We start from the raw sequence: 26,378 nt of genomic DNA on the forward strand, positions 1-26,378 counted from the left end.
TGTTCAGACTGCTTCCATCAGGAAGGAGGTTCTGCAGCATCCGGTCCCGTACCAGCAGACTGAGAGACAGCTTCTTCCATCAGGCCATCAGACTGCTGAACACGTCATAGACACCTCAGCTTCACTACTGGAACTTCAACATTATGCACTCCACACTGTATATAAATGCCACTTGTTTTGCACATATTCAACTCTGTATATTTTATATATTTTATTATTATTATTATTATTTTATTTTATTTTTTTACTATTTAATTTGTAAAAATGTGTATACACACACACACACACACACACACACACACACACACACACACACACACGTAGGAAAATATTTAGTATACACATCCAGAAATGCATACACTATTATATATTGTACATATATTTATTAGTTTCAGGTTGGCCATTCTTGTATTTTGCTCGTTTGTGTTGTTGTGTTTGCACATCTCTGTTGCTTGTGGGGCTCGCACACAAGAATTTCACTCGCATGTGCTGTGCCAGTGTGCCTGCACATGTGATGTGACAATAAAAAGTGATTTGATTTGATTTGATTTGATCCTTAAATAACTACCTCTCCCTAACAGAGTGCTATTCAAGCCATCAAAATATTTTGCCACTATTCCTGCTGGCAGACATGCTGTCAGAGCTCGTCATCATTTACACAGCTTATACCAGGTGGCATCATGTCACCATTTGTTTTTCTAAGTCTCATTCCAGGTTGCTGCTGGTGAAGCTTTACAAATCCTGAAGGTGACAGCAGTGGATCCTGCTAGCCTGTACAGCAAAGCCACTTCATTAGTGGTCAGCCCGAAGCCAGGACTGCAACAGTGATGCAGACAGCTTCTGAGTAGAATATTAAGACAGTAATTTACAGCTAAACTTCTCTGAATTTCTTATGTGATTTTCTAACTCAATATGACCTTTTGTAAACTGCAGATATTTATGTAAACAGGGATTTATGGCCCTAAATATTCCATTTTTTCTGTTTGTGTTGTGCATATCTGATCAAATCTGTACATGCTTCAGGGTTTTATACTGGAGTCATTTTTCCCCAAATGAACGCAAACAAATGAAAAAGTAACCACGAAACTTCTCAATTGCCTTGTTTTTAAATCCAGTGGAAATGGTAAAAGTTACAGCTTTTTTTTTCTTCTTCAGAGGTTCAAATGCTGCCTTGCAATAATTGACTTGTTTTGCTCCACATTAAGTGGTTTGCGGGTAAAAGCAGAGTGAGTAGCGCCATGCAGATAAACGCAGAAAATAGAAACTTCAAAGCAGATACATAAACAATTTTAGTGTCAGGGTGAGCTGGTAGAGTTTTACGATTGAAAATTGTGTAATTGCACAGTTCAGAAGAAGAAAAATTGACTTCTATCATTGAGACTGTACTTTCTTTAGCTACAAGTATATGAAAGAAGGTCTACCAAAAAGGAAAAGCAAACAAGCTTTGGACTGCAGGCTTGGTCAGTAGAGTTCAATAAAATTGTTTTTGCCTGATCTTAGATGAACTGCTTTCAATATGCAGCTCCCTTTTCCTCGGGCACAGGATTTATTTTAGTCAAGTACAATTTATCTTTGATCATATTAGAATTTTTGGCTTCAGCTGTATGGTGTAAAGTGGCCTTAACTACAGCACTGAACCACCAAGGCTTCCAGTTCATGTGGCCTTAAAGCACATAATCTATTTGCTATAATTAGTTTCAGCATCAGTACGATAGGCTGGCCATGCGGCTAGCACCGTCTTCCTGGGTAATTTCCCTCATATCTGCTAACCACAGCACCCTGCCCACTATTATTTTCTCCAAGGGCTGGATGACATTTGGAATCATGGTGTAGAAATGTGGGTTCACACAGCAAAGCTTTTGGCAACCAAGCTTTACCACAACAGAGCTAAAGAGGGCAGATAAAGGTTATGAATTTAGTTCTAACCTTGACCGGTTATAAAAGGTCACTGCTGTTTTTGTAGGGAGTTCATTTACAAGTTGTTTCAGAAAGTCATGCTTCGTATGGTATGTTCTGTTGCAGAGTCTGACTTTTGAATACCAAGAATAACAACACTACATACAGTTTACATTAGTAAAGATGTACAGATGTTTGTACACATTCATATTCATAGCAATAATTTAATTATTAAACAATTAAAAGTTGTCAGAAATTACAGTGTATAATGAATTGGGTAGTACCAGCAAAACAAGGCTTCAAGACTTCTTCCAACTAAATGTGTCTAAATTCGCTGCTTCTCAGCTCAAGGACAGCAATCTCTCAGAAGACAAAGGGGGCCGGAGCACACTGATTAATTTGCAGTCTTTAATTTTACAAATACTTAAGGGCTGTGAATTAATCAGTGTGTTTCTGTTCCTTTTGCTCTTCTCGAAAAGTTACTAAATCTGAATTTTAGAATAGAAAACTAATTTGAAAATACAATCCACACAGTAAAAGTGCATTTAGTGAATCCTCAGGCTTGCTCTAACTATTACTATAAATACAACTAGCAAATCAATAAACTCAGCTTCTCTCTCACCCGCTATCTGTGGCTCAGCACAATTGCTGTAATGAATTTAGATGCTAAAAGTAAATAAAATGAAAACTGACATCCTGTTCCATAATCTTAGGAGCATGAAAAAAAAACACAAGTTTGTGAAGACGTTTCACCTCTCATCCAAGAGCCTTCTTCAATTCTAAAAACAAATGGTGCCCAGTGAGGTTTTTCCCCTTTGGAGGAGGTCATTGACCTACTATTGATCGTGTGCGCCATCACGAGTCAAGGTGAGAAAATCATGTGTGTGATTGGAGTCACCTGAGGCAAGGTATGAAGCGCCTGGGAAGGAATCTCAGGACTGCATTGTATGCAGGTGGCTAATAGCTGGTGTTGTAAGCCACCACCTCTGTTCAGCAATGGTCATCCACAGTGGATATAGATGGCCTCTTTTACTCCTCTCTCAAACCATATGTCTTATTGGTCCATGCACTTGTGGAGTGGCTGTTTGCAATCTGCTATTTAGACATCCAAGCACTTGTCACTGCATGGCACACACTACATTGTTTAGCTTGTATTTGGGAGTTTTGTCTTTGAGTTGACAAAACATTTTTGTCTAATGGCGTGGCTGGATCCGAAGTGCACGGGGATGTCATGGTTGGAGAGAATTCTCCATGTTCTTTTTTTTAAGCTCTTAAGAGTACCATGAATGGATGACTGAGAACCTACACAGACATCCAGCTCCATACTACATAATATACAAAACAGCCTTTGCTGCATTTGCAGTGGAAAAAGTGATGAAAGTATTTATATTCAAAACAATCATCATGTATAGTAAATCCTCTAATGGATGTGCTTGTTAGTTCCAAAGAAAATAAAATTTCCTCACAGCAGACATTCATTCACTATGCATAATAAGAAAAGAAGTGGAAATATTATTAGTGGCTTATTAATAAACTGTGACAGTGTGAGAGTGAGCCACCAATCCAAGTAACCAGAAAACTGAAACCAAACACAGCTAAATTAAATTTAGTCATCAGTATTTAGTGTTTATTATCTGTGCTTCCCCTACTGGGACAAAACCAAATATTTTGTGTTTAAAACTTGCATACTAATACCAATTACAGCATCCTACAAAGATCAGTAGTACATACACATAGTATATAATGTATACTTTTAGTACCAGAGAAGAAATCAGTGATCTATTGCCACCACAAAGTCTGTTAGCCACAGTAAAGCAGAAGCAGGTTCTGTGGTCCCCCTGATGTAAGTAACTGACAGAAACCATGAAGCGCCATAGAAGCCACAACAAAGAGCTGTAAAAACCAACGCCTTATAGTTATAAAGTGTTATAAAGATATTAAGAAATAAGCGACAAACAGCACAGACGCTTTGTCACCTGAACTCTGACTGAAACAGAGTTTAAGTGGTGGGTGTAATGCAGTACACTGTTATCAGCAGTAACCATACCTTATTATTGGCACACTCACAATCATTCTGACAGACTAGACGTGATCTAAGTTACTTTTGTTTTGCAGGTTGGACGTAGAAAATTAACATCTTCTTATCACTGGAAAGTTCCTTATCTAAATGTCCAGTTACATGAGCGCAAATCTACAATCAGCTCATGTCGCTTTTCATTTCCTGTTTTAGCGTGACCTAACTTTTGTGACTCTTTAGAAAAAAAGTGAAAAGGTAAATAAGTTTTAAAAAAACAACAACAATCTACCGCAAATTTTATGGATTGGTTCTTTAGTCCTTTTTTTGTAATTCGTCCATTTGACAAAAATGAACTACCTTCTAGCTTTCTTTATGCACTGAGGGTCGTGTGTCAACTCCATCAGGGTATCCTTTAAGCACAGAAAGACTGGGTTTGAAACTCAAACAGAAGCAACCGTTGCGATGCAGCAGGAAATTACATGTTGCTAAATCTGACAGGTGTGTTTGGAAAATCACTAGAAAAGTGCTGAGTCATTATTTGTAACTTACATAGCCACTCCCACAGAGAGAGTTTTGTTTTTTTACAACTACATTTCTCACAATAGCAAGCATGCACTCTAGATATGTGTCTTTGAATGGCATATTGAGACCTCTGTGGGCTGCAGCTGGCAGCTGAAATTGGCCACTGACCCTTCACTATGCAGCTATCACATTACTAATTATGTATTATAAATATCACTGCTCACCATGCTTCAATTGAGAATTAAAATTGCATCCCCAGACTTTATTTGGCTTAAGGCAAAGGCACAAAACACTATGGTTTTATTTGAAGCATCCCTAATGAACAATGCTTTCTGAACTCTTGTTTGTAGTTAACTCTGATCTTTGGCCTTCCAGCTGCACCCACATGCCAACAATATCAGGCTCCACACAGCCCATTCAAGAGTAGGCGTGCAGAGGAGAAACGCTGTGGAGATCCCACACCTTAAACCTCCTTTCCTATAGGTGTCACTATATGCGGACGCCCCACCCCCCCACCCCACTTCAGTCTACTCCTCATCCCACCCACTAAAGCTCCGCGAAAGGGTGTGCTTTTTGAAGGCTGTATGAGGCTATAATACAGCTGCAGACAAGTCAAGTCGCCACTTGGTTTGACACCCCGGGGAAAAAAAGCCTCCGAGGCAGAGGGGGAGCATACGCACAAGTACCCCCACCCGTCGGATCCTCCGTCTGAGCTCAGCACAGGGTCTAGTCTCTCCGGACATACCGTGGAGATGCGGAACACACGAAGGTTAATATAAAAAAAGTTGGTGTAGTCGGGGCACACGGTAAACACATAATGTGGCAGCTGCCGTGTAGCTTCTATTCAAGGTCAGTATCTGAGCACGGCCGCCGCACGGACGACTGTCTTAGGTAGGAGGGGGAGAGAGGAAACGCTGAAGGGATGCCGCTGTGCCTCGTTTACCTCCAGCATCAACGATGACATCTTCCACCGAAGAAGACGTTGATAGTCAATGACAAGGAAACGGACAAACTTGTGAAACGCCGCTACGTAGAGCAACTGAGGGCACTGGACTGTTGTAAAAGGAAAAAAGACACTCTTTCAGCATCTTGGCGTTTCCTGCTTTCTTTCCGCAACGACTTGTGCTGGAAGCGGCTGTTTACCTGGCTACAACAAGCGAAGAAGTCTAGCTAGCTAACGTTAACTGACATAATGAGGGGTCTGGTTCGGTTTCGCTTTGCTTCAGTGTCAGTTTGACGAACTAACTGTCAGAATCTTCTACGGTTGACGAGCTTTAACTAACGCGACACTACGAAGCGATAACTGGCACAACTTCCTTAAACTTGCCCGGTTTTTCAAGCCGACTTGTTAAAAAAACCCAAACAAACTCGGATTCATTTTCATTCAAGGTCGCCTTTATTTTTCAGCAGTAATGCCTTCCAGGACTGTGTCACACGGGGCTTCGGGCCGGCTTCGTGGACTGTTCTTGGTGATGGTTTTAGTGTTTCTGGAGGGCTCCGTGTTTACCGTCGCTGTTGCCAGCTCCGACCAGCATTCTCCTATCACGGCACACTCGGGCAGCCACAAAGCGACTGACCATGGCAGTCACAACAACACTGGAAAGGCTTTCCCTGTGCTAGACTTGAACTACGAAAACGTACGGGTCCCGTTTGAAATCTCATTATGGGTCCTCCTTGCCTCTTTGATGAAATTAGGTGAGTGTGATGTTATGCGAAAGCTCCACGTGACCTGTCAGTATGAGTGCAGCCTTTTCTGGAAATACCTGATTTAGTGTTACCTTATTTACCCAAATTCTATAAGTCTCTCTCCTACATCAGGTAACAGACAGTTTTTCAGGTGAATAATTACATTATGAAAAACACGCAGAATTACAGTTCATAGAAGGTACATTTGAATCAAAAGAGTTGAGTTAAAGTGCAGTTTTCCTGGTGATCAGATAGTAGATCGCACAGATAAATCACATGGAATGGAAGTTGTCAAGCAAACCAACCATAATCTTAAAGCATCATGTTTGACCCCTAGGCCACCCTACTTTTGTTGTGCATTAATGATGACTCTGGTATGCAGACTTAACTAGTTTGCTCAAAATAGCTCAGCTCAGTCTGTGAGAGGGCAAATCAATATTGCTGTTCAGGAAGATTACTCATCAGATCTGCCAGTGTCATGTGGTGAAGATGTTTAAGAGCTATATTCACTCCCTGCTACAATGATGACTAAGCAACCTGATACAGCAGTCTGGATATGTAGTCTTCAGCACAGTGGGGCCCTACCTCTACCTTGCAGTATTGTCCTGAGCGATGTTTTAGAAGCAGCTTGCTTTCCCCCCCCCCCCCCCTTACTGTTTGTGTTCTCCTTTATACTGTCTTTACCATCAATTTCTCCTGGCTTTCTGCTTTCTACAGAACACTGTATTGTCCTGAGCCATCTCTTTTTTTCTTTTTTTTTTCTTTTTAAATTATGAGAGCCAGCAGCTTGTCACTTGCCTGTGACATCAGGGGCCTGACTGAGCAGCAGCCTGTAGCCAGGGAGGACACTGCCTCACTGTCTGGGCAAGAAGCCCAGTATCTCAGGGGAGAGGACAGGAAGAGGGTCCACCTGGTTTGGGTAGCTTACTTGTTAGGATGCAGCTCAAGGACACACAGTAAAAATGATAGATGAGCATTGGCAGAAAGTGTGAGCAGAAGGAATGAGGAAAGTACAGAAAGTCGAAGAAAGGCAAATTTAAAAAATGAGACTAGATGAATGTGTAGGCTGACAGCAGCAGAGGACAGTGGTGACCTTAAGCCTCCGATTATCCCTTGACTACTTAAAATGGGCTCTGAACGATTCAAAGTGGCTGCTACCCTGCTCTGCCTCAGCCATGTCTCTGATTCATGTTCACTGAATTTATATCTTACAAGCTAAAAAGCGTATTCACAGACCATTTGTCTCTGAAGCAACCTTGACTGTGCATGGTGCCTTTTCTCTGCCTTTTTTCAACTGAGCACTTTACATAAATTGATTATAGCCACCCCCAAATCTTCTCAGATGAATCAGAACCAGGGGATGCAATTTAACTGACAAGCTGTCATTACCGTAAACACTGGTTAAGAGTCAAAGCCTTTATATTCACAAGGTATCTATTTTTGTCTCTGTAATCAGGCCATAAACACTGTACCACAAATATCATATCTTATCTTGTGACCCTAAAGCTAAGTCCACTTGAAGTGCTAGATAGATAGATAGATAGATAGATAGTTCTCATAAAAACATGTCGTCTTTGTGTTAAGAGCAAGGCTGTGTTTGCAAGCATCCATTTTTAAAAAATTATGTTTTCTTTAATCGGGATGAAAAATATGCTTTAGCTGAATTTCTTTCCACATTTAGCATGAGTGTAATTTGTTACTTAGTAGAAATTAGATTGCAACCTGAACCTTATTTATTTCTTGTAGGGAAGAAAAAAAAAAAAGGAATAGATCCTAACATGAAATGGCCATTGCTTTTTTTTAAGTTGTAAGCAGATTTGTGATCGTGTGATATAGGCTTGTAGTGATAGATAAAAGAGTAAAACAATACCTACACAGATTTCCTATCCTCTCTCATAAAAAAAACAAAACAAAAAAAACCAAGCCCCCGTGGCTGCAAAACATTGCAGTTCTACTAGCAGTCCCTCAAGGTTGGCATATAAAGCACATGTATCTCCACTAGGGCTGCCACAAACGATTATTTTGATAGTCGACTAGTCACCGATTATTTTTGCGATTAGTCGACTAATCAGATCCATTGGACGTAAAACATACAGCTTATTGCACCAGCAGCATCTGCTCTTATATAACTAGCATTAGCTTACAGCTTTAAGTGTTTAAGGTATGTGCTAACTAAAAATAAAGAAAAGATGATAGTTTATTAAATTTTAATGAAATTTGCAGATTGTTTCGGTGAAGTTTAATAAACTCCTTGCTATCTAAAATATAACAGGACACCGGAGTAAATTCTCCAGCATCTCACACTTCTGATAATCAGCTGTCTGCTTGACGTTTATTCAGCTGTGTAAAAACTATAACTTTAATCTCAGCCAAACCGATTTACTCAGGAACAAATAAAATACTAAAAAAGCCAAACAATAACATTTTTAAGTTATCTAAGTGACTCATATATCATGTTTAACCTGAGTAGCGAAAGACGGCGGTGGGTTTGAAAACGATTTGCCGGGAGTCCGGTGTTCTCACAGCTCTAGTGACCTTGCCCCCGGCTAGCTATCGAGCTAGTGGGTAACAGACGTCTCCGAAAACGTCGGAGCGCTTTTGAAAATATGTGGTGTCTTGATAAACTGAGCAGATATTTGAGGTTTCCACAGCTACATTCTCGCCTAAAAATATGTTAAACGTGTATTTTGTGACCCAGAAAGAATAATAAGAGTAACATTAAAACTAACTAGCTGCCGCCATTGTTGGAAACTAAGCAGGGCCGCGCTATGAATTCTGGGACACAGCTTCTTCTTCGGGGTTTAACGGCAGCTGGCATCGTTGTACATGCAGTGCTGCCATCTTCTGTTTCAGTCCGTTATTACACTCTTAAATCCTGCTACTCATTCCTGCGTCTTTTGGGATCTTACAAAGCTTCAAACGACGCGTCGACTATTAAATCAGTCGTCGACGATTTTGATAGTCGACGTAATCGTGACTAGTCGACTAATCGTGGCAGCCCTAATCTCCACAGACTCTTATTTTAAAATATCCTTAAAATATCCAACCTTACAACAATAATAACTCTAAAAAGAACAGTTTTGGCCTTTATGGATAGTTCCCTCTCCTTTAACTTGTCTATCTGCATAGTGGAAAAGGGGGTTTGACTGCTTTGACTGACAGTTTTCTTGACATAGAAAACTAGCCGATTGGTGTTTGGGAGGCCTCACCTCATCTAAGTTTAGTCTGTGAACTGGGCCTTTATCAGACAAATAGCTGTTAGGGTTACAGGGCAGGAAGTTTTTTTTTTCCCTCAGCCAGAGTTAAATACTAGTATATTATTAGCCTGTGTCTTAGTAAATTAGCAGATACTTGTGTCTGTGCACTGTAACATTACAGTTTCTGGAGGCAGCTTGTTAGCCAACGTTAGCTTATAAGTTAACACTCCACCCTCTCTCCAAATATGGTAAGTTCCGGTTTCAAAACACTAGCATTGCAGTGGCCAAAACGCTAACAGTGAGACGTCAGAATTCAGAGTCTAAAACTAAAGAGGAATGTCATAAAGGTGTTTTGTTTTGGTTTTTTTGGCTATACAAATTATGGTTATCAATCACTGTGGCTTAAATGTGTGCCAGACTTTGCCATAATATGGAAACAGGTTATAACTTTAAGTGAATGAAGGCATGCATTTCTATCGCTCAGAAAATCCCACATTGAGTGGGCATATATATGTAAGTGTATGGTTTTGTTGATGTTAACTAAAAAAATATGGCCTTGTTAAACAATGAGAAGAAGAACATAATCAGTGCCAAAACTCAACCCAGAATTGCAGCTCCAGCAGTTAATAAAATTGCTGATGGTGTTACATGTCTTTTGTGGTACCTTTTCGCACTTTTAACTGTTTTCATGTCTGTGGTGACGTCTTTGTTTCCTTCCTGTTTTTAAACTTGAGGGATTGCAAGCTTGTGGTTTGATTTGTTCCCATTTGTGATTTGTAATCACTAGAAACTGTGTCTTGAGTCGAGATTCTGAGGCTGTTAGGCTAATTTGTTTGCTTAGTAAATGATCCCCCAGGTGACGCTCACAATATTTATTTATTTTTTTCTCTCATTGTAGGTTTTGTTTTTTTGTTTTTTCCAGCTACTATATATTGTTGAAGCAGCCTGCCAGAGTCAACCAAGGCCTGGCTTATGAGTAATTCAAGTTGTAAAGAGTGTGCGGCCTAAGGCGTGATTCTGGATTTTTGCAGTAGAACTAAACAAGTTAGATATGGGCCTTAGGTTGTGTGGGAAATATTCCCAGTACAGAATTTGAAACCAAACCCTTGGCAAAGAATGACTCACTCTGTCACAAAGTCTACTCCACATACCTGTATGGTGTTATTTATTAAAACCAAGCCCAGATTTTTTAACAAAGAAAAGTACTGAACTGCCACACTTACAGAGAAATATCTTTGCTTAAAAATGCTTACAGTAAATACCAAGTGTGTTCATGCAAAAGGCTTTTAAAGCAATTGGACATATTGACCAACTGGTTTAATGGTTTATAATCAGCTATATCTCAGTTTAATTTAGAAAATTGCCTCATGGGTAGATAAATGCAATAAAAAGCCATAGAAAGAAAGTTGCTTTACTAATATTTTTAAGTAAGTCATGGCAAATCAGGCAACAGCATCGGATTTTCATCCTTTTCTTTTTCACTGCTTTCAGTGTTTAAAACCTCAATCTATTCGCTTAAAAACATGTGTTCAACTGACACTAGTTATGCTCACTAAATTGTACTCCACTCAGTTGTTATAGTAGAAGACAAAACTCAGAATCATATCCTTGCAAGGAAACCCCTGCGGTTGTTTTGTATAGATATGACGTCAGGGATCATACTAAATTATACCACCACAAGGCCGTAATAAATAATTCAAAAACAATGCTGTGTTCCACAAGCAACTTGACCCCAATGGTCTGCACTGAACAATAACTCACAACAACTTTTATACAACACTTAACTTAACACTAAAATACATGCAAATCTTGGCCTCATTGTGAACGCCAATGTTATGGTGTTGGAAAGCTGCCTGCCGTATCACAATTACTACAAAGGAGACCAGATGAACGTCACCATTTTAAACAAAGAAACTCTTTAAATATGTTTGCTATCTTTTGTGTCTGCTTAATGCAGCTGATTTGGTTGCCAGTGGTTTGTAGTAAGTTACCTGGCAACAGGGCACACTTCCTGGTTTTGGGAATGACAGTGTAGTTCATACTAGGCAGTACTGACACTGGGTACACATCCAGAATTGAAAGAGCTGTTACTCTTTGCTAGTTTTCAATAACCTTGTTGCATAAAGGCTCCCAGGAGGCAATGGGGCAAGGACACAGCAGCTGCCCTTATTGAAAAGCAGCCATGAGAAACTGCCTAATCTTCTACTTTAAGAACATGGCATGAAAAAAGTCTTTATTATCTTACACACTACATGGCCCTTCAGACATTTATTTCCTACATACCCATGTCTTAATCATGATAGAGTTGTGTACCAGCTTGTGCCAGTGTTCTTTGAAGTTCGCTTCCCTCCTTTTCTCTATCTTATCTTCTGTGTTATTACCCTTCATTAGATGATTGCTGAAGGCCATAGTTGGAGTTGTGCTTAAGAGATTTAACAATGTGCTGTCAACACTTAGCTTAGGATGGGTTGTTCAGTCTACTTTAACTTAACCTTTAGCCCCCAATATTGCATGTGTTAAGAATTTTATATTTAGAAGGGTCTGTAATGATAATGGCATACATGTCCAGCATCTACAATCACTCATGAATGATAATGGCACATTTAGTTTCTTTCTTGGGTCCAGTATTAAGTTTGCCTCTGCTCAATGCACCAGCAGAAATACATTTATACCATACAGTTGTGACCTGTTTCCCCTTTCCTCAAGTACCATACTGCCCAACATTTTATCAAAGGGCTTTGTGTTTCTTTGCAACACTCAGTCATTAGAGCAGTTTAGAAATGTTTTGCAGGGGTATTTCATGTCCTTGAGATTGAACTTTATTTTATTCTAGATTCAATCAGCGTCAATCAGAAGACCACTTTGCAGAAGGGATCTTCTGTTTGTCTTCTATTAATACCACTGCTGGCTTCCCACCCTCTTACATCTTTTGAAAAAAAGAAAATGCTTTGGGAAAAACCGTACATGTGATGTAGATTCCCTTTACTCAGACTCACAGTTGGGTATAATGAGATGCTCTTTTCTTTGAATAAGGCTACGTTCACACTGCAGGTCTTAATGCTCAATTTCGATTTTTTTTTTTTTTTTTTTTTTTTGGATCAAATCCGATTTATTTTTTTTTTATCTGCTCGTTCACACTACAAATAAAATGTGACAGCAAACGTGCTCTAGTGTGAGCCCTCAAAGCGGCCCGCATGCGCAAAAGAAGACGTCACACACAACACACTCTGTTTAGACCCAGAGCAAACAATATTGTTTGACTGTTTCAGACTTTACGTTTCCCAATTTTTCTCTAAGTTATAAAGTTATTTTGTTATTTACATATGGCCTAATAATTATCCTTATTGCAGTTTTAGAGAGGAGCGGTGCTTCAAAGGATAGTTGCAGATTTCTGTCAGAATCTGCAGATTATACAGTACAAATAAAATGTTCATGTTTCTCCAACCTTGTCTTCCCAGCGGTTTCACTAACATCTACACTGGATGGCCAGGAAACCGTCTTCTCGGGCACTTCTCCGGCGCTGATAATTGGCGTCTGTCCTGTGTCAGTGACGTAAAAGACAGATTTGATGCGACATGACCATTCAAACATCAGTCGCTTTCTAAAACATCAGATATGTATTGGATTCAGTACCACATGCAAAAGTGACCCAGATCGGATTTGAAAATATCGGATTTGTGCCGTTCACACTGTTATACCATGATCGGATATGGGTCGCATAGGGTCCAAAAAGTCAGATTCGATGCGCTTTCGCCTGCAGTGTGAATGTAGCCTTAGAGCTCTCTCCTGGTGTGACGAGAAGTTTAGACTTGTAAAATCTTTGTATGACACTTTGTGCTTTCTGTGTGAGCATTGCTAAAAAAAAATCATATTCATTTAAGTTACAGGACTGTGTTAAAGTCATGTGGCGCCTCTCATTTTTTATGTTTTGATAGGAAAGTGGGAAATGGGTGAAGTGATCTATTGAAATGTGCAAGCAAAAATGGAAATGGGTATAAGATGAAAATAGTAAACTATTCCTGAAGATGTACTTTAATCTTCAGGAATAGTTGTCCGGGCTTGAAGAACATTCAAAGCTCTCTGGATTTTGGCTTCCTTTTGCACTGTTCTTTGCCAAGATAACCCAACAGTCCTTTAATAATGTTGAGATTCCGGCTCTGGGGAGGCCAATCCATGACTGACAGTATTCCAATGTATGTGTGTAATGTTTTGGGGGTTTTGGGGGGGGGGGGGGTCAATACAGTTTGGGATCATTGACAGGCTGAGAAATGAAACTGTTGCAATTATTTATGCATTATCAAGGAAGCAAAAGGATAAATGGATATGACCTACCACAGTTGTTGGCAGGCATTTTTGTGTAAAATGTTATCATGGGTATTAATTCTGAGGAAGGCCTTTCACTTTAAATTCTGTTCAGCTGAGTACCAATTAGTTTAGCTTGGGGTGTGCAGGCTGATTTGTGTAATGTGATGTCCCCCACACTAACAGATATCCCTGTAGTGTTGATGCCTGCAACACGTTTAGAAGAAGCTTTGTAATTATGTAACCGTGTCTATGGGAGTCGAGATGTTGTAATCAACAAGGTGCTAATTTGTGGTGCTAATTTAGCCTTATATTTGAAGCCTCTTGAGAGCACATCAACCCTCTCTTCTGAGAAGACACTGTGTTTTGGAAAATTCCAGAAATGGTAAATAGCCTGTATTTATATAGCGCTTTACTAGTCCCTAAGGACCCCAAAGCGCTTTACATATCCAGTCATCCACCCATTCACGCACACATTCACACACTGGTGATGGCAAGCTACATTGTAGCCGCAGCCACCCTGGGGCGCACTGACAGAGGCGAGGCTGCTGAACACTGGCGCCACCGGGCCCTCTGACCACCACCAGTAGGCAACGGGTGAAGTGTCTTGCCCAAGGACACAACGACCGAGACTGTCCAAGCTGGGGCTCGAACCGGCAACCTTCCAATTAGAAAGAGCAGCAGAATTTCCATCCTGCTCACATCCCATCCTTTTGGCTGAAATTTCATAAAGTTCTCGTTTACTGTGTTCAAGCAGTTCTCATAGAATATCTTTGTTGACCCAGTTGGATACTGAGCTTCCCAGGAGGTTTAGGTGACGCTCTTTTTCTTTTTATATTAAGGTTATTTGAAAGAGCAGCACTTGAGTTCTGGCATCTTATCGTGGGGAAATGAAGTCTTCTTAGACCAGTTAAGATAAAGCCTCTAATCCTGCAGCTGTGTGACGCACAGACATGCACTTGTTGAGCTTTCTTTTTCTGAAACACTGTTAATGTTGTGCTCAAGCTGCCCTAGCGTGAAACACACCAAGACCACCCCCACAAATGCCCAACTTGTGATGCTGGTGTTTTACATACCGTTAAGACATGTATGCTTATGTGCTTTCACTATAAATGATGCGTTGCGTTGTAGCAATAAACATGCGTACTGGCATGAAGGTCTGATAATTACATGAGAAACAACCTGTATTATAACTGAGAAACATACTGTACTATGCACTAATTGGTTCATTCATTTAGCGTGCCAATAATCACATTGTGTAAAAGTAAGCCGATCAGAGGGACCATCTTCATGCCTCATCTCTCCTTGTTCAAAAGAGGGGTAACAAATCCAGCAGCTATTATTTCAGGTGGTACTGCTTTCAGGCACCAACCACTTTTGTCCTATGATGATTGAACTTTGTAACTATGTTGCTCACTGATAGTTTCACATGTGCTATTTTAGATGAATGTATTCAATATTAAAATACCAAATTTATTGATTTACAGTGTAAAATGATCTTTCCCAAAAATATTGTTTTGTCTGGATGTGTTGTAACCCTGCCCTGTTTAAGTTTGTTTATGCTGTGTTATTTATTACACTGCGAGCAAAATACTGACACATACCTGTGTACAGTAAAAACAGCCCCACTGTGGGATGCCTACTGCTGTCCCTTTGAAGTCTTTATTTACTGTTTTTCCAAAAGTTGCAGTTGTTCCGTTGCCTCAACATGGATAGGCAACTTGTGTATGTATTTTGATAATCAGAAAGATAGGCTTTCAAAGACACACTGTATATGTCGTTTGTTGGGAGTGTCAAAGTCTTACTGTGAGCATACCGTATTGACAGACTCTGTGCCTTGACATGAGCTATGTAGCCTCAAGCAATACCACCTGATTGGGAAAGGTTATTTCAGTTCTCTGGAATGTCCACCAAATTAGATTAGCTGATCAAATAAAAATTTAATGTAAATTAAATAATAAAAATAAAGGTAAAATATAGCACTTATGTATTGTTTCATGTCCTGAACGTAGGGCGATAGTAACTTTATTTAAACTGCACGCTTAACTTTGTTGGTCTCTCGTGTCTCTTACGATCTGTCTACGTTATATCTTTTGCATGTCATTTTCATTTTTTTTTTCCTTCAAGAGTACATAAGGTGATGGTGTTAGGATCAGGGGTTACACAGGTCTTTAACATACCAGCAGCTGCAGTTTTTATTTTTTATTTTTTTTTTATTAAGATGTTGGAATGAGTACGTGAGGACAGGCAAGCTTTGGCAAGTCTATACAGCCCACACAAAATTCTTCCTTTTGCATTTCCTGCCTATATCACCAGTGCAGAATGGTGCATTTCATGCTGATGTTAACAGTGATGAATAAATTCAGAAGCTTATTTTTTGTGCACTATTTTAAAAAAATAAATAAATAAATAAATAAAAATAAATCTAAAGCACAAGAAGGAATTAGCTGTGTGGGTGGTAGCATAACACATAAGTGATGTATGTTACAGATGATTGCTTGTGGTTAGTTCTGTGTAATCTCTGTAAAGCAGAAAAGAGCTCGAAATAATTCCAGTTAATTTCAGGGTGTGTCCACACTATTTGTTTATTACTTATCATTTAACCCATAAACCAACACAATTATTTTTTTTGTTTTTTTTTTCCACTTAAGATCCATTTCCTTCGATTTTCACATTGAATTTGTATTACTTCTGTTTTGTAGTTGACAGTGAGTACAGGTGGTCAATACTATATATACAAACCTTCTGCTGCTCATATCAAGCACTTGTTCATGTTTGTCTCTTCTTTTGTTTCCATCCAGGGTTCCATCTGGTTCCTCACTTATCCAACATTGTGCCAGAGAGCTGCCTGTTGATCGTGGTGGGCTTGCTGGTAGGGGGAATCATCAGAGGTACTGGTGAAACAGTCCCACCAGTGTTGGACTCTAAATTGTTTTTTTACATCCTGCTGCCCCCCATTATCCTGGATGCTGGCTACTTCCTGCCCATCCGTCCCTTCATGGAGAACCTGGGCACAATTCTGATATTTGCTGTCGTGGGTACTCTTTGGAATGCCTTCTTTGTTGGGGGCTTGCTATATGGTGTGTGTCAGATTGGTACAGAAAGCAGTTCAATCCTTAGCAGAATAGGGCTTCTGCAGTGCCTGCTCTTTGGTTCCATCATATCAGCTGTGGATCCTGTTGCTGTGCTTGCTGTGTTTGAGGAGATCCACATCAATGAGCTCTTGCACATCCTGGTGTTTGGCGAATCACTACTCAATGATGCCGTAACTGTGGTGAGTGACCAAACTGCAGTCTAAGTAGTACAGTAGACTGATATATATGAGGCAGACATTTTTCAGGCTAAAACTGTTTGGCATTTGGCATTCTGCTGATTTGTTTACCTGGCATTACAGGGACTAGTATATACATTTTATTCATACAATGTGTAACCAGCCCAGAGGCCAAATTTATTTTCATGTTAAAAAATAAAAGGAGCTTCACAGTCAGCAAACAATGCATTCTGTCCTTAGCCCCTTGACTGGATTGACTAAGACATTAGTTCATGTCCTTATCACCCATCATAATCCTGTTTCTTAAACTATTCTCCTACCAATTCATATTCATTAGTTAGTACCTTTTTTTTGTTATTCAGTTTTTCTTCCCTCTTTCACTCTCCCTCTTGTAGGTATTGTACCACCTGTTTGAGGAGTTTTCAGGCATTGGCTCAGTGACGCTGTTGAAAGGCTTCCTGGGAGTCATCTCCTTCTTTGTAGTCGCCCTGGGTGGCGTTCTAGTTGGAGTTCTGTACGGGATCCTCGCTGCCTTCACCTCACGCTTCACCTCCCACACGCGCGTCATCGAGCCTCTTTTTGTCTTTTTGTACAGCTACATGGCCTACCTGTCTGCTGAGATATTCCACCTCTCCGGCATCATGGCGTAAGTTTGTTCAAGTCTGGTATATAACAACTCACGAAAACCCCAGCGTTATAACACATTGTCAGATTGTGTTCTACATGCAGGATATGGCAAAATTGAATCTCAGTATTACTCTATATAATGAATAAGATTATTCCGTTTTACTGTGCAATATCACTGAATTTTAAGTGATTCAAAGTTGTGTACATTTACAGTAATTGTACCACTGCTAAGTTGAAATTCATGGTACTTGAGTAATAATAATGGGTTGCATTTATATAGCGCTTTTTGAGACCCTCAAAGTGCTTTACAATTCCACTATTCATTCACTCTCACATTCACACACTGGTGGAGGCAAGCTACAGTTGTAGCCACAGACTGACAGAAGCGAGGCTGCCATATCGCGCCATCGGCCCCTCTGGCCATCACCAGTAGGGGGTAGGTGAAGTGTCTTGCCCAAGGACACAACGACCAAGACAGACAGAGCTGGGGATCGAACCAGCAACCTTCCAGTTACAAAATATATAAATGTAATCCATTATTATTATTAGTAGTAGTATTAGTATTATTATTATTATTATTCCAGTGAAACCTAGTACACATTGTGACCAGTGCAGCAAGACACTAAGCAAGCAATTTCCAGTTAAACTGAATGTAAAATTGTCCATGTCAAAGTCTCTAAATACCATAAACTTTGTCACCTTTGGCCTGTTGTTTTATCTAATGCTTCATAGCTCCACATGTTAAGAAACTGAAACTAGCAAAACACCAGGCTGAGAGATTTCAGTGGTCGGATGGTATTAGTAGGCTGTTGAAACATAGTTGCACTGGTGATTGGGTGGTGTAGAAACTGCTCCGCTACCAAAAACAGGGGTTGGCCTAATCAGAAAAGTAAGTAAATGGAATACAATTAAAATAAAATGATCACTGTCGATAAGAACCTCACCAGTCCCTTACTGGATGGGACATATGTTTAAATTCATCCACTTAATCAAGATGACTGGCTTGTCTGGCATTGTGACACGTTTAATTCACCTGTTAAGAATGAGAATGTCTGAAGTGTATGTAAACCAGTGGGAGATCACCAAATTATATTTAACTGTTTCATTCACATACAATGTGAATGATCCAGCCGACCTTCGTTAGTCGAAATTAATAGATTTTAACTCTGGTTCTTTAATCCCTCTTTTAATGTCTTCATAGTGTTTTTTTCAGTTTTGTTTGTTGTTTAAGAACAGTCTGAAACTTGAAGAGGAACCTGACCCATGTTGGATGTTGGCTAATCAGTGCTGTGGGTGGGACTATCGCAGCCGTAAAGCTGCCAGAATGATGTCTTGTTTTTTGGCGGGGGGTTTTCTCCACACTTATTGCTTGTACAACTGTACAACAAATGGAGAAATATGTTGAATTGTTCTCACTCCACTGCACTCTTAGAACCCCAGCGAGCAGTATAATGGCATGACTACACATCTGAGCTGAAATCCGAAATGACTGATCAGTTGGGGGAAAGCTGAATTTGATCACCCATGGAAACTAGTTACAAAGAAGAAGAAATTCTTCCTGATTCCAACATAGCGTTACATTGAGTGAGATACTCTTATGTTGTACTGGACCTCTCCTCAGTGTTTAGATGCCATAATCTTTATATATTCTTACCACTGGGTGAAAATTACACTTCTTATATACGTTCAGGAAAATTATGTTCTATATATAGCCAGTGGTTTGGGAAACTAATCTAATCTAATGCCACCTGAACCAAGCTAGGATTTAGTGGCATGTCTGTGAAGGTTCTCAGTCATCCAGGTCATTGTAGTCAAAGGAGCTTGCAAAGAAAAGCGTCTGGACTTCTTTAAGTTGCTTGAAGACGTTTCACCTCTCATCCGAGAAGCTTCTTCAGTTCTAAGGTCAAATGGTGGAGAGTCCCAGATATAAACCTAGTGGGAGTGACCCCCCACAGAGGGACAAAAGGACCCCCTGATGATCCTCTAATCGCCTGAGCCAAGGTGTGAAACTGGGTGTGGGTCCCAGTCAGCCAGAGTTTCGGGTGTGTTCATTGTGAAACCTGGCCCCACCTTATCATGCGAATTCCTGAGATCAGATGGCCCAGGATGTGAGTGGGCGTTAAGGCGTCTGGGAAGGGATCTCAAAACTGGATTATAGATGGCAGAGAGTTGGTGTCGTAAACCACCGCCTCTGTTCAAAGATGGTCGCTCACAGTGGACATAGACGGCTTCTTTCACTCCTCTTTCAAACCATCTGTCCTCTCTGTCCAAAATGTGAACATTGGCATCCTCGAAAGAGTGTCCTTTATCCTTAAGATGCAGATGGACTGCTGAGTCTTGTCCTGTGGAGGTGGCTCTTCTGTGTTGTGCCATGCGCTTGTGAAGTGGCTGTTTGGTCTCTCCAATGTAGAAGTCTGGGCATTCCTCGCTGCACTGTGCAGCATACACCAAGTCTGTGTTTTGGCGTTTTGTCTTTCGGGTGAACCAGTTTTTGTCTGAGCGTGTTGCTGGGTCTGAAATGCACCGGGATGTCATGCTTGGAGAAAACTCTCTTGAGTTTTTCTGGTACACCGGCTACATAGGGGATGACAATGTTGTTGCGTCTGCCCATTTAGGATAGCCGCACGTTTTGAGTGCTTCCTTTACATGTGTGTGTTCCTTCTTTTTTCCTTCAGGCTTAGAGGGAACAAGTTCTGCCTGGTGGTGTAGGGTCCTAATTACTCAAAGTTTGTGTTCCAGAGGGTGATGGGAGTCAAACAGGAGGTACTGGTCCGTGTGTGTGGGCTTCCGGTAAACTTCGATGTTGAGGTTGCCATTCTCTTCAATGTGCACAGCGCAGTCCAGGAAAGGCAAACAGTTGTCCTTTGTGTCTTCCCTGGTGAACTTGATGTTTTTATCCACAGCGTTAATGTGCGCAGTGAAGGATTCCACTTCTTGTGTCTTGATTTTGACCCAGGTTTCGTCTACTGTAGACGACACAGCCACTTCACAAGCGCATGGCACAACACAGAAGAGCCACCTCCACAGGACAAGACTCAGCAGTCCATCTGCATCTTAAGGATAAAGGACACTCTTTCGAGGATGCCAATGTTCACATTTTGGACAGAGAGGACAGATGGTTTGAAAGAGGAGTGAAAGAAGCCGTCTATGTCCACTGTGAGCGACCATCTTTGAACAGAGGCAGTGGTTTACGACACCAACTCTCTGCCATCTATAATCCAATTTTGAGATCCCTTCCCAGACGCCTTAACGCCCACTCACATCCTGGGCCATCTGATCTCAGGAATTCGCATGATAAGGTGGGGCCAGGTTTCACAATGAACTCACCCGAAACTCTGGCTGATTGGGACCCACACCCAGTTTCACACCTTGGCTCAGGCGATTAGAGGATCATCAGGGGGTCCTTTTGTCCCTCTGTGGGGGGTCACTCCCACTAGGTTTATATCTGGGACTCTCCACCATTTGACCTTAGAACTGAAGAAGCTTCTCGGATGAGAGGTGAAACGTCTTCAAGCAACTTAAAGAAGTCCAGACGCTTTTCTTTGCAAGCTCCTTTGATTTAGTGGCATGTATAGCATTTTCTGACATACCATTTCATCAGCTCTTGTAGTACGTAGCAATTGATTTTCTGTTTACTTTCAGGCTGTTTAAGATTGCAGGTCTTACTGATGTTCCTGACGGGAGGTGCTGATGCAGTTAGTCTCACCCCTAAGTCAGGAATGATGGATATGTAGCTTCAAGGACAATCCTTTGCCTGCAGCTGTGTTGCCCCTCATATTAAAATCTGGATTTGGTTTTCTGTATTACTGGTCTGTGAAAGAGGAAAGAAAGAACTTATTGATGTGATTTCCTTTTATCATTTCTGCAAAACCTTGAAAGGCAATACTGACAAGGAGGAGGAATGTTGACCAGCTGCTGTGGATTATTGAGCATATTTGTCAGTTGCTTTTGGCCCTTTTTTTGACACACAAACATTGCATGACTAGATTAGAACAGGGAGGTGGCTGCCAGACAGGAATTGTGAGATAACTTTGTTTATTTTTCCAAATTAGTCCGTAACTGAACCTCTGAGCTTTTTTATTTTTTATTTTTTAAAGTGGTCACTCTAACTGGCAGCTCAGGAAAACTGGTACTACTTTTAACCATGTTTTCCTTTTAAAACATAAAGTGGTTCTGTGTTATATGACTTTATTGTGGTCAATAATGTTTTCAATTGGATGAGAAATGAGACCAAAATAACCCCACATTAATTGTTTCTGTATATCTAAAAAAAATTCTGTTATTACTATTTCTCTTCCCAGGTTAATAGCATGCGGCGCCGTGATGCGACCCTATGTGGAGGCCAACATATCCCACAAGTCCCACACCACCATTAAATACTTCTTGAAAATGTGGAGCAGTGTCAGTGAGACTCTAATCTTTATTTTTCTGGGAGTGGCCACGGTTGCTGGACCTCACGATTGGAACTGGACCTTCGTTACTGTCACAGTCATTCTGTGTCTTGTTGCACGGGTTATAGGTCAGTCCTGCTTCTGTATTTTTGCACGACTTCTTCAAATATATGCATGAAAGCAAATTTCAAGTGTGACATAGTGTATGCAACAGAGGAATATATTTGTTATATTACTAGCATTCAAGGTTAGTTTGCTTTTTGTTTTCTTTGGCAAAGGAGGTGATTGGGTTACATTGTGATTCTCATTCTTAATAAAAGAACTGGGATTAAGTGTTTCCATCATGTGTTATTACACAGCTGTTGGTGGAATTGCCCCTGAGGATTTCTCCACTGAGTTGTCACAAGTTCTTCTTGTTATTGATTTGTCATACTCTCTGTGTCTATATATATATATATATATCTATATATATATATATATATATATATATATATATATATATATATATATATATATATATATCTATATATATATATATATATATATATATATATATATATATATATATATATATATATATTTATTTATATTTTCTGGTAGTTACCAGAACTACCAGAAGGCAACATTGCAGACATAGAGGACAGTTACAAGTACCTGGGGATCCCGCAGGCAAATGGGAACCATGAAGAGGCCGCTAGAAAGGCTGCAACCACCAAGTACCTGCAGAGGGTCAGGCAAGTCCTGAGGAGTCAGCTGAATGGTAAGAACAAGATCCGGGCCATCAACACATACGCCCTGCCCGTGATCAGGTACCCTGCTGGGGTAATAGGCTGGCCAAAGGAGGAGATAGAAGCCACTGACATAAAGACAAGAAAGCTCCTGACCATGCATGGAGGGTTTCACCCCAAGTCCAGCACCCTGAGGCTGTACACTAAGCGGAAGGAAGGGGGCCGGGGACTGGTGAGTGTCAGCACCACAGTCCAGGATGAGACAAGGAACATCCAAGAATACATTGGGAAGATGGCCCCAACTGACCGAGTGCTCAGTGAATACCTCAGGCAGCAGAAACCCAAGAAAGAGGAGGGAGACGAGGAACCATCATGGAAGGACAGGCCCCTGCACGGTATGTACCACCGGCAGATAGAGGAGGTGGCTGATATCCAGAAATCCTACCAGTGGCTGGACAAAGCTGGACTGAAAGACAGCACAGAGGCACTAATCATGGCAGCACAAGAACAAGCTCTGAGTACAAGATCCATAGAGGCTGGGGTCTATCACACCAGGCAAGACCCCAGGTGCAGGCTGTGTAAAGATGCCCCAGAGACAATCCAGCACATAACAGCAGGGTGCAAGATGCTAGCAGGCAAGGCATACATGGAACGCCATAACCAAGTGGCCGGCATAGTGTACAGGAACATCTGTGCCGAGTATAACCTAGAAGTCCCGAGGTCAAAATGGGAGATGCCCCCAAGGGTGGTGGAGAATGACCGAGCTAAGATCCTGTGGGACTTCCAGATACAGACGGACAAAATGGTGGTGGCTAACCAACCGGACATAGTGGTGGTAGACAAACAGAAGAAGACGGCCGTAGTGATCGATGTAGCGGTTCCGAATGACAGCAATATCAGGAAGAAGGAACACGAGAAGCTGGAGAAATACCAAGGGCTCAGAGAAGAGCTCGAGAGGATGTGGAGGGTGAAGGTAACGGTGGTCCCCGTGGTAATCGGAGCACTAGGTGCGGTGACTCCCAAGCTAGGCGAGTGGCTCCAGCAGATCCCGGGAACAACATCGGAGATCTCTGTCCAGAAGAGCGCAGTCCTGGGAACAGCTAAGATACTGCGCAGGACCCTCAAGCTCCCAGGCCTCTGGTAGAGGACCCGAGCTTGAAGGATAAACCGCCCGCAGGGGCGTGCTGGGTGTTGTTTTATATATATATATAAATAAATAAAAATAAATAATATTAGGGGTGCAACGATACACAAAATTCACGGTTCGGTTCGATACTTTGGTGTCACGGTTCGATATTTTTTCGATACAAAAAAATGTTCATGCATTTTTAATTTGTCATTTATTAAAATTATAAATATATATTTTAACTCAAAAGTACAGTTTTTAAATTTAACCCTAACCCTTGTGCGTGTTTTTTATTTTGACAGCGAATGCGCACCTGCGGACCACTTATGTGCAGCCCTGGTTATTTAGCTCGTCATATCGCAGCCACAGAAATTCTTTTGTCCATGAAACCATAAAGCTGCACTTTCTTTTTGCCTTATAGTCTGATTTGTCATAACTTCTCCGTTTTGTGGTAAGCTTTTCTTTGGCTGTCACTTCTTCACCCTGACCTGTCTTATTTGGCTCAGCAGAACTGAAATGCTTTTACACGCTCACTCACATAAGCTCAGCGATTCTCTGCGCGATCAACCTCTCACATGTTTAAGCTGCGGGAGATTTCACTTGTCATGTTTGCATAGTAAGCTAACGATTAATAAGATGATGTCAGAGGAATTGGTGCACAAATTATCATCACTCACAGATCAGTACTGTCGCTCTCTATACACAGTTCGCACGATTGCAAAGTGAAAGCAAAAAAACGAGCGCAAATTCAAACGCGACTTCAATATGTCACATATTGACAGTGGCTCACCGATGCCAATGACATAATTACCCAGCTACATTTCTGAAAGAATGCAAAAGCATTGACATATATTTTTCCTACAATAGCCCGACGGGCAGGGAAGAGATAGATTTTGGTAGCCCGACTGAAAAAATCGCTAGCTCCGGGACGTCGGGCTAGCGATATTGCAAGCCCTGTATCTGATTGAGGAATCACTCATCTTTGGAAAAGAGAGTTTATTACAGAGAGATGGCTCTTTCCAAAATAAAAGCTATACTATCCGCTTCTTCTGGGCTATATTCTCAGCAGCATAAGGAGAATCATGTGCTAACAGCTGTCTAAATGACTCGGCTAAAGTTAGTAGCATGCTTGCTTTTTTTGTCTGCTTTCACTTGTCTTTGCACTAGGATGATGTCGGCGTAAATGTGCAGTCATATTCGTCGTGTTCCCACTAGTGCTTTCAGGTTAATCTCGTTGAAATGACCTTAACGCCACAACACGGCAAATCTCCGTTAACGAGCTACCGCCGATCGCTCCGTGCATGGGGCTAGACGGCCAACACGTTAACGAGCTAACTGCGCTAGCACACTAGTTCACACCAATGTAATTGAGCATTGCGTGGCACATCCAACATACTGTTTTACTTTAGTCCATGACTCGCTTACCTTCAGGGTCATACGTCACATGAAAACCAAAATAATTCCAAACGCCAGATCTGAATGAGGGTGGGGGAGGTGCCCTGCGCTCTTCCTTCTGACTATGCTGTCTGTGTTGAGCGCTCAGTGGATCTGCGCTGGACAGTGCAGCCTAGGCGGAGTAGTCGAACACAGATTCACTGAGCGCTCAACACAGACAGCATCGTCAGAAGGAAAATTGATAAAATAAATTACAAATGTTGTATTGTTCGATACATATGCGTACCGAACCGAAAGCACTGTATCGAACGGTTCAATATCGATACGAATATCGTTGCACCCCTAGTATATACGTGTGTGTGTGTGTGTGTATGTGTATATATATATATATATATATATATATATATATGTATATATATATGTATATATGTATGTATATATGTATGTATATATGTATGTATATATATATGTATATGTATATATGTATATGTATATATATATATATATATGTATATATGTATATATATGTATATGTATATGTATATGTGTATATATATATATATGTATGTATGTATATGTGTATATATATATATATGTATGTATGTATATGTATGTATATGTATGTATATGTATATGTATGTATATGTGTATATGTATGTATATATGTGTATATATGTATATATATATATATATATGTGTGTGTGTGTGTGTGTGTGTGTGTGTGTGTGTGTGTGTGTGTGTTTTGCCGGGGTGGCATTGAAAGTGAAAGTATCAGTGACTGCAGGGTTCTCTCACTATATATATGATCAGTCATAAGTCACACACATCTTACTTGGATCATATGATACAGCATCTTATGATGGAAAGCAGTTCCAAGTTCTTGTCTTGTGATCGTTCCAGTGGTTTTTTTGTTTTGTTGTTGTTCTTTTTTTTCCAAATTCATAATTTTTTTTTTAATAGTTCACACAGAGGTGCTCAATGCTTTACAGTGTATGCTTTAGCATTTTTCATATTTTGAAGAGTTGTTTTTTTGTTTTGTTTTTTTCCTTTCAGGTCATTTATGTCACTGCTATAGATTTTCATATTTCAGTGGCTTTGGTTGATTAGTGTTCATGAAAATTACCTAATATTTTCAAGTGGATGTTTTGCCTTCCTCATACAGCAGAAAAAATTGCTCAGATTCTAACTGACCCTAAGAGGTTAACCCAAAGCTAGAACAG

General features: G+C 40.6%; 1 protein-coding gene across 1 annotated transcript in view; it reads left to right on the plus strand.

The window, feature by feature from the left end:
- Positions 1 to 5,847: 5,847 nt before the first annotated feature.
- slc9a1a (solute carrier family 9 member A1a) overlaps positions 5,848 to 26,378 on the plus strand; it is a 31,870-nt gene continuing 11,339 nt past the window's right edge. The window contains exons 1-4 of the mRNA XM_085365355.1: positions 5,848 to 6,130; positions 16,422 to 16,894; positions 17,287 to 17,537; positions 21,820 to 22,037. Of these exons, the coding sequence (XP_085221481.1) occupies positions 5,848 to 6,130; positions 16,422 to 16,894; positions 17,287 to 17,537; positions 21,820 to 22,037 (1,225 nt within the window). The remainder of the gene's footprint in view (positions 6,131 to 16,421; positions 16,895 to 17,286; positions 17,538 to 21,819; positions 22,038 to 26,378) is intronic.

The sequence above is a fragment of the Diplotaxodon limnothrissa genome, linkage group LG11, assembly GCF_057381915.1.
Source record: "Diplotaxodon limnothrissa isolate DT_005_m linkage group LG11, D_limnothrissa_male_GT1.1, whole genome shotgun sequence".
Lineage (NCBI taxonomy): Eukaryota > Metazoa > Chordata > Actinopteri > Cichliformes > Cichlidae > Diplotaxodon > Diplotaxodon limnothrissa.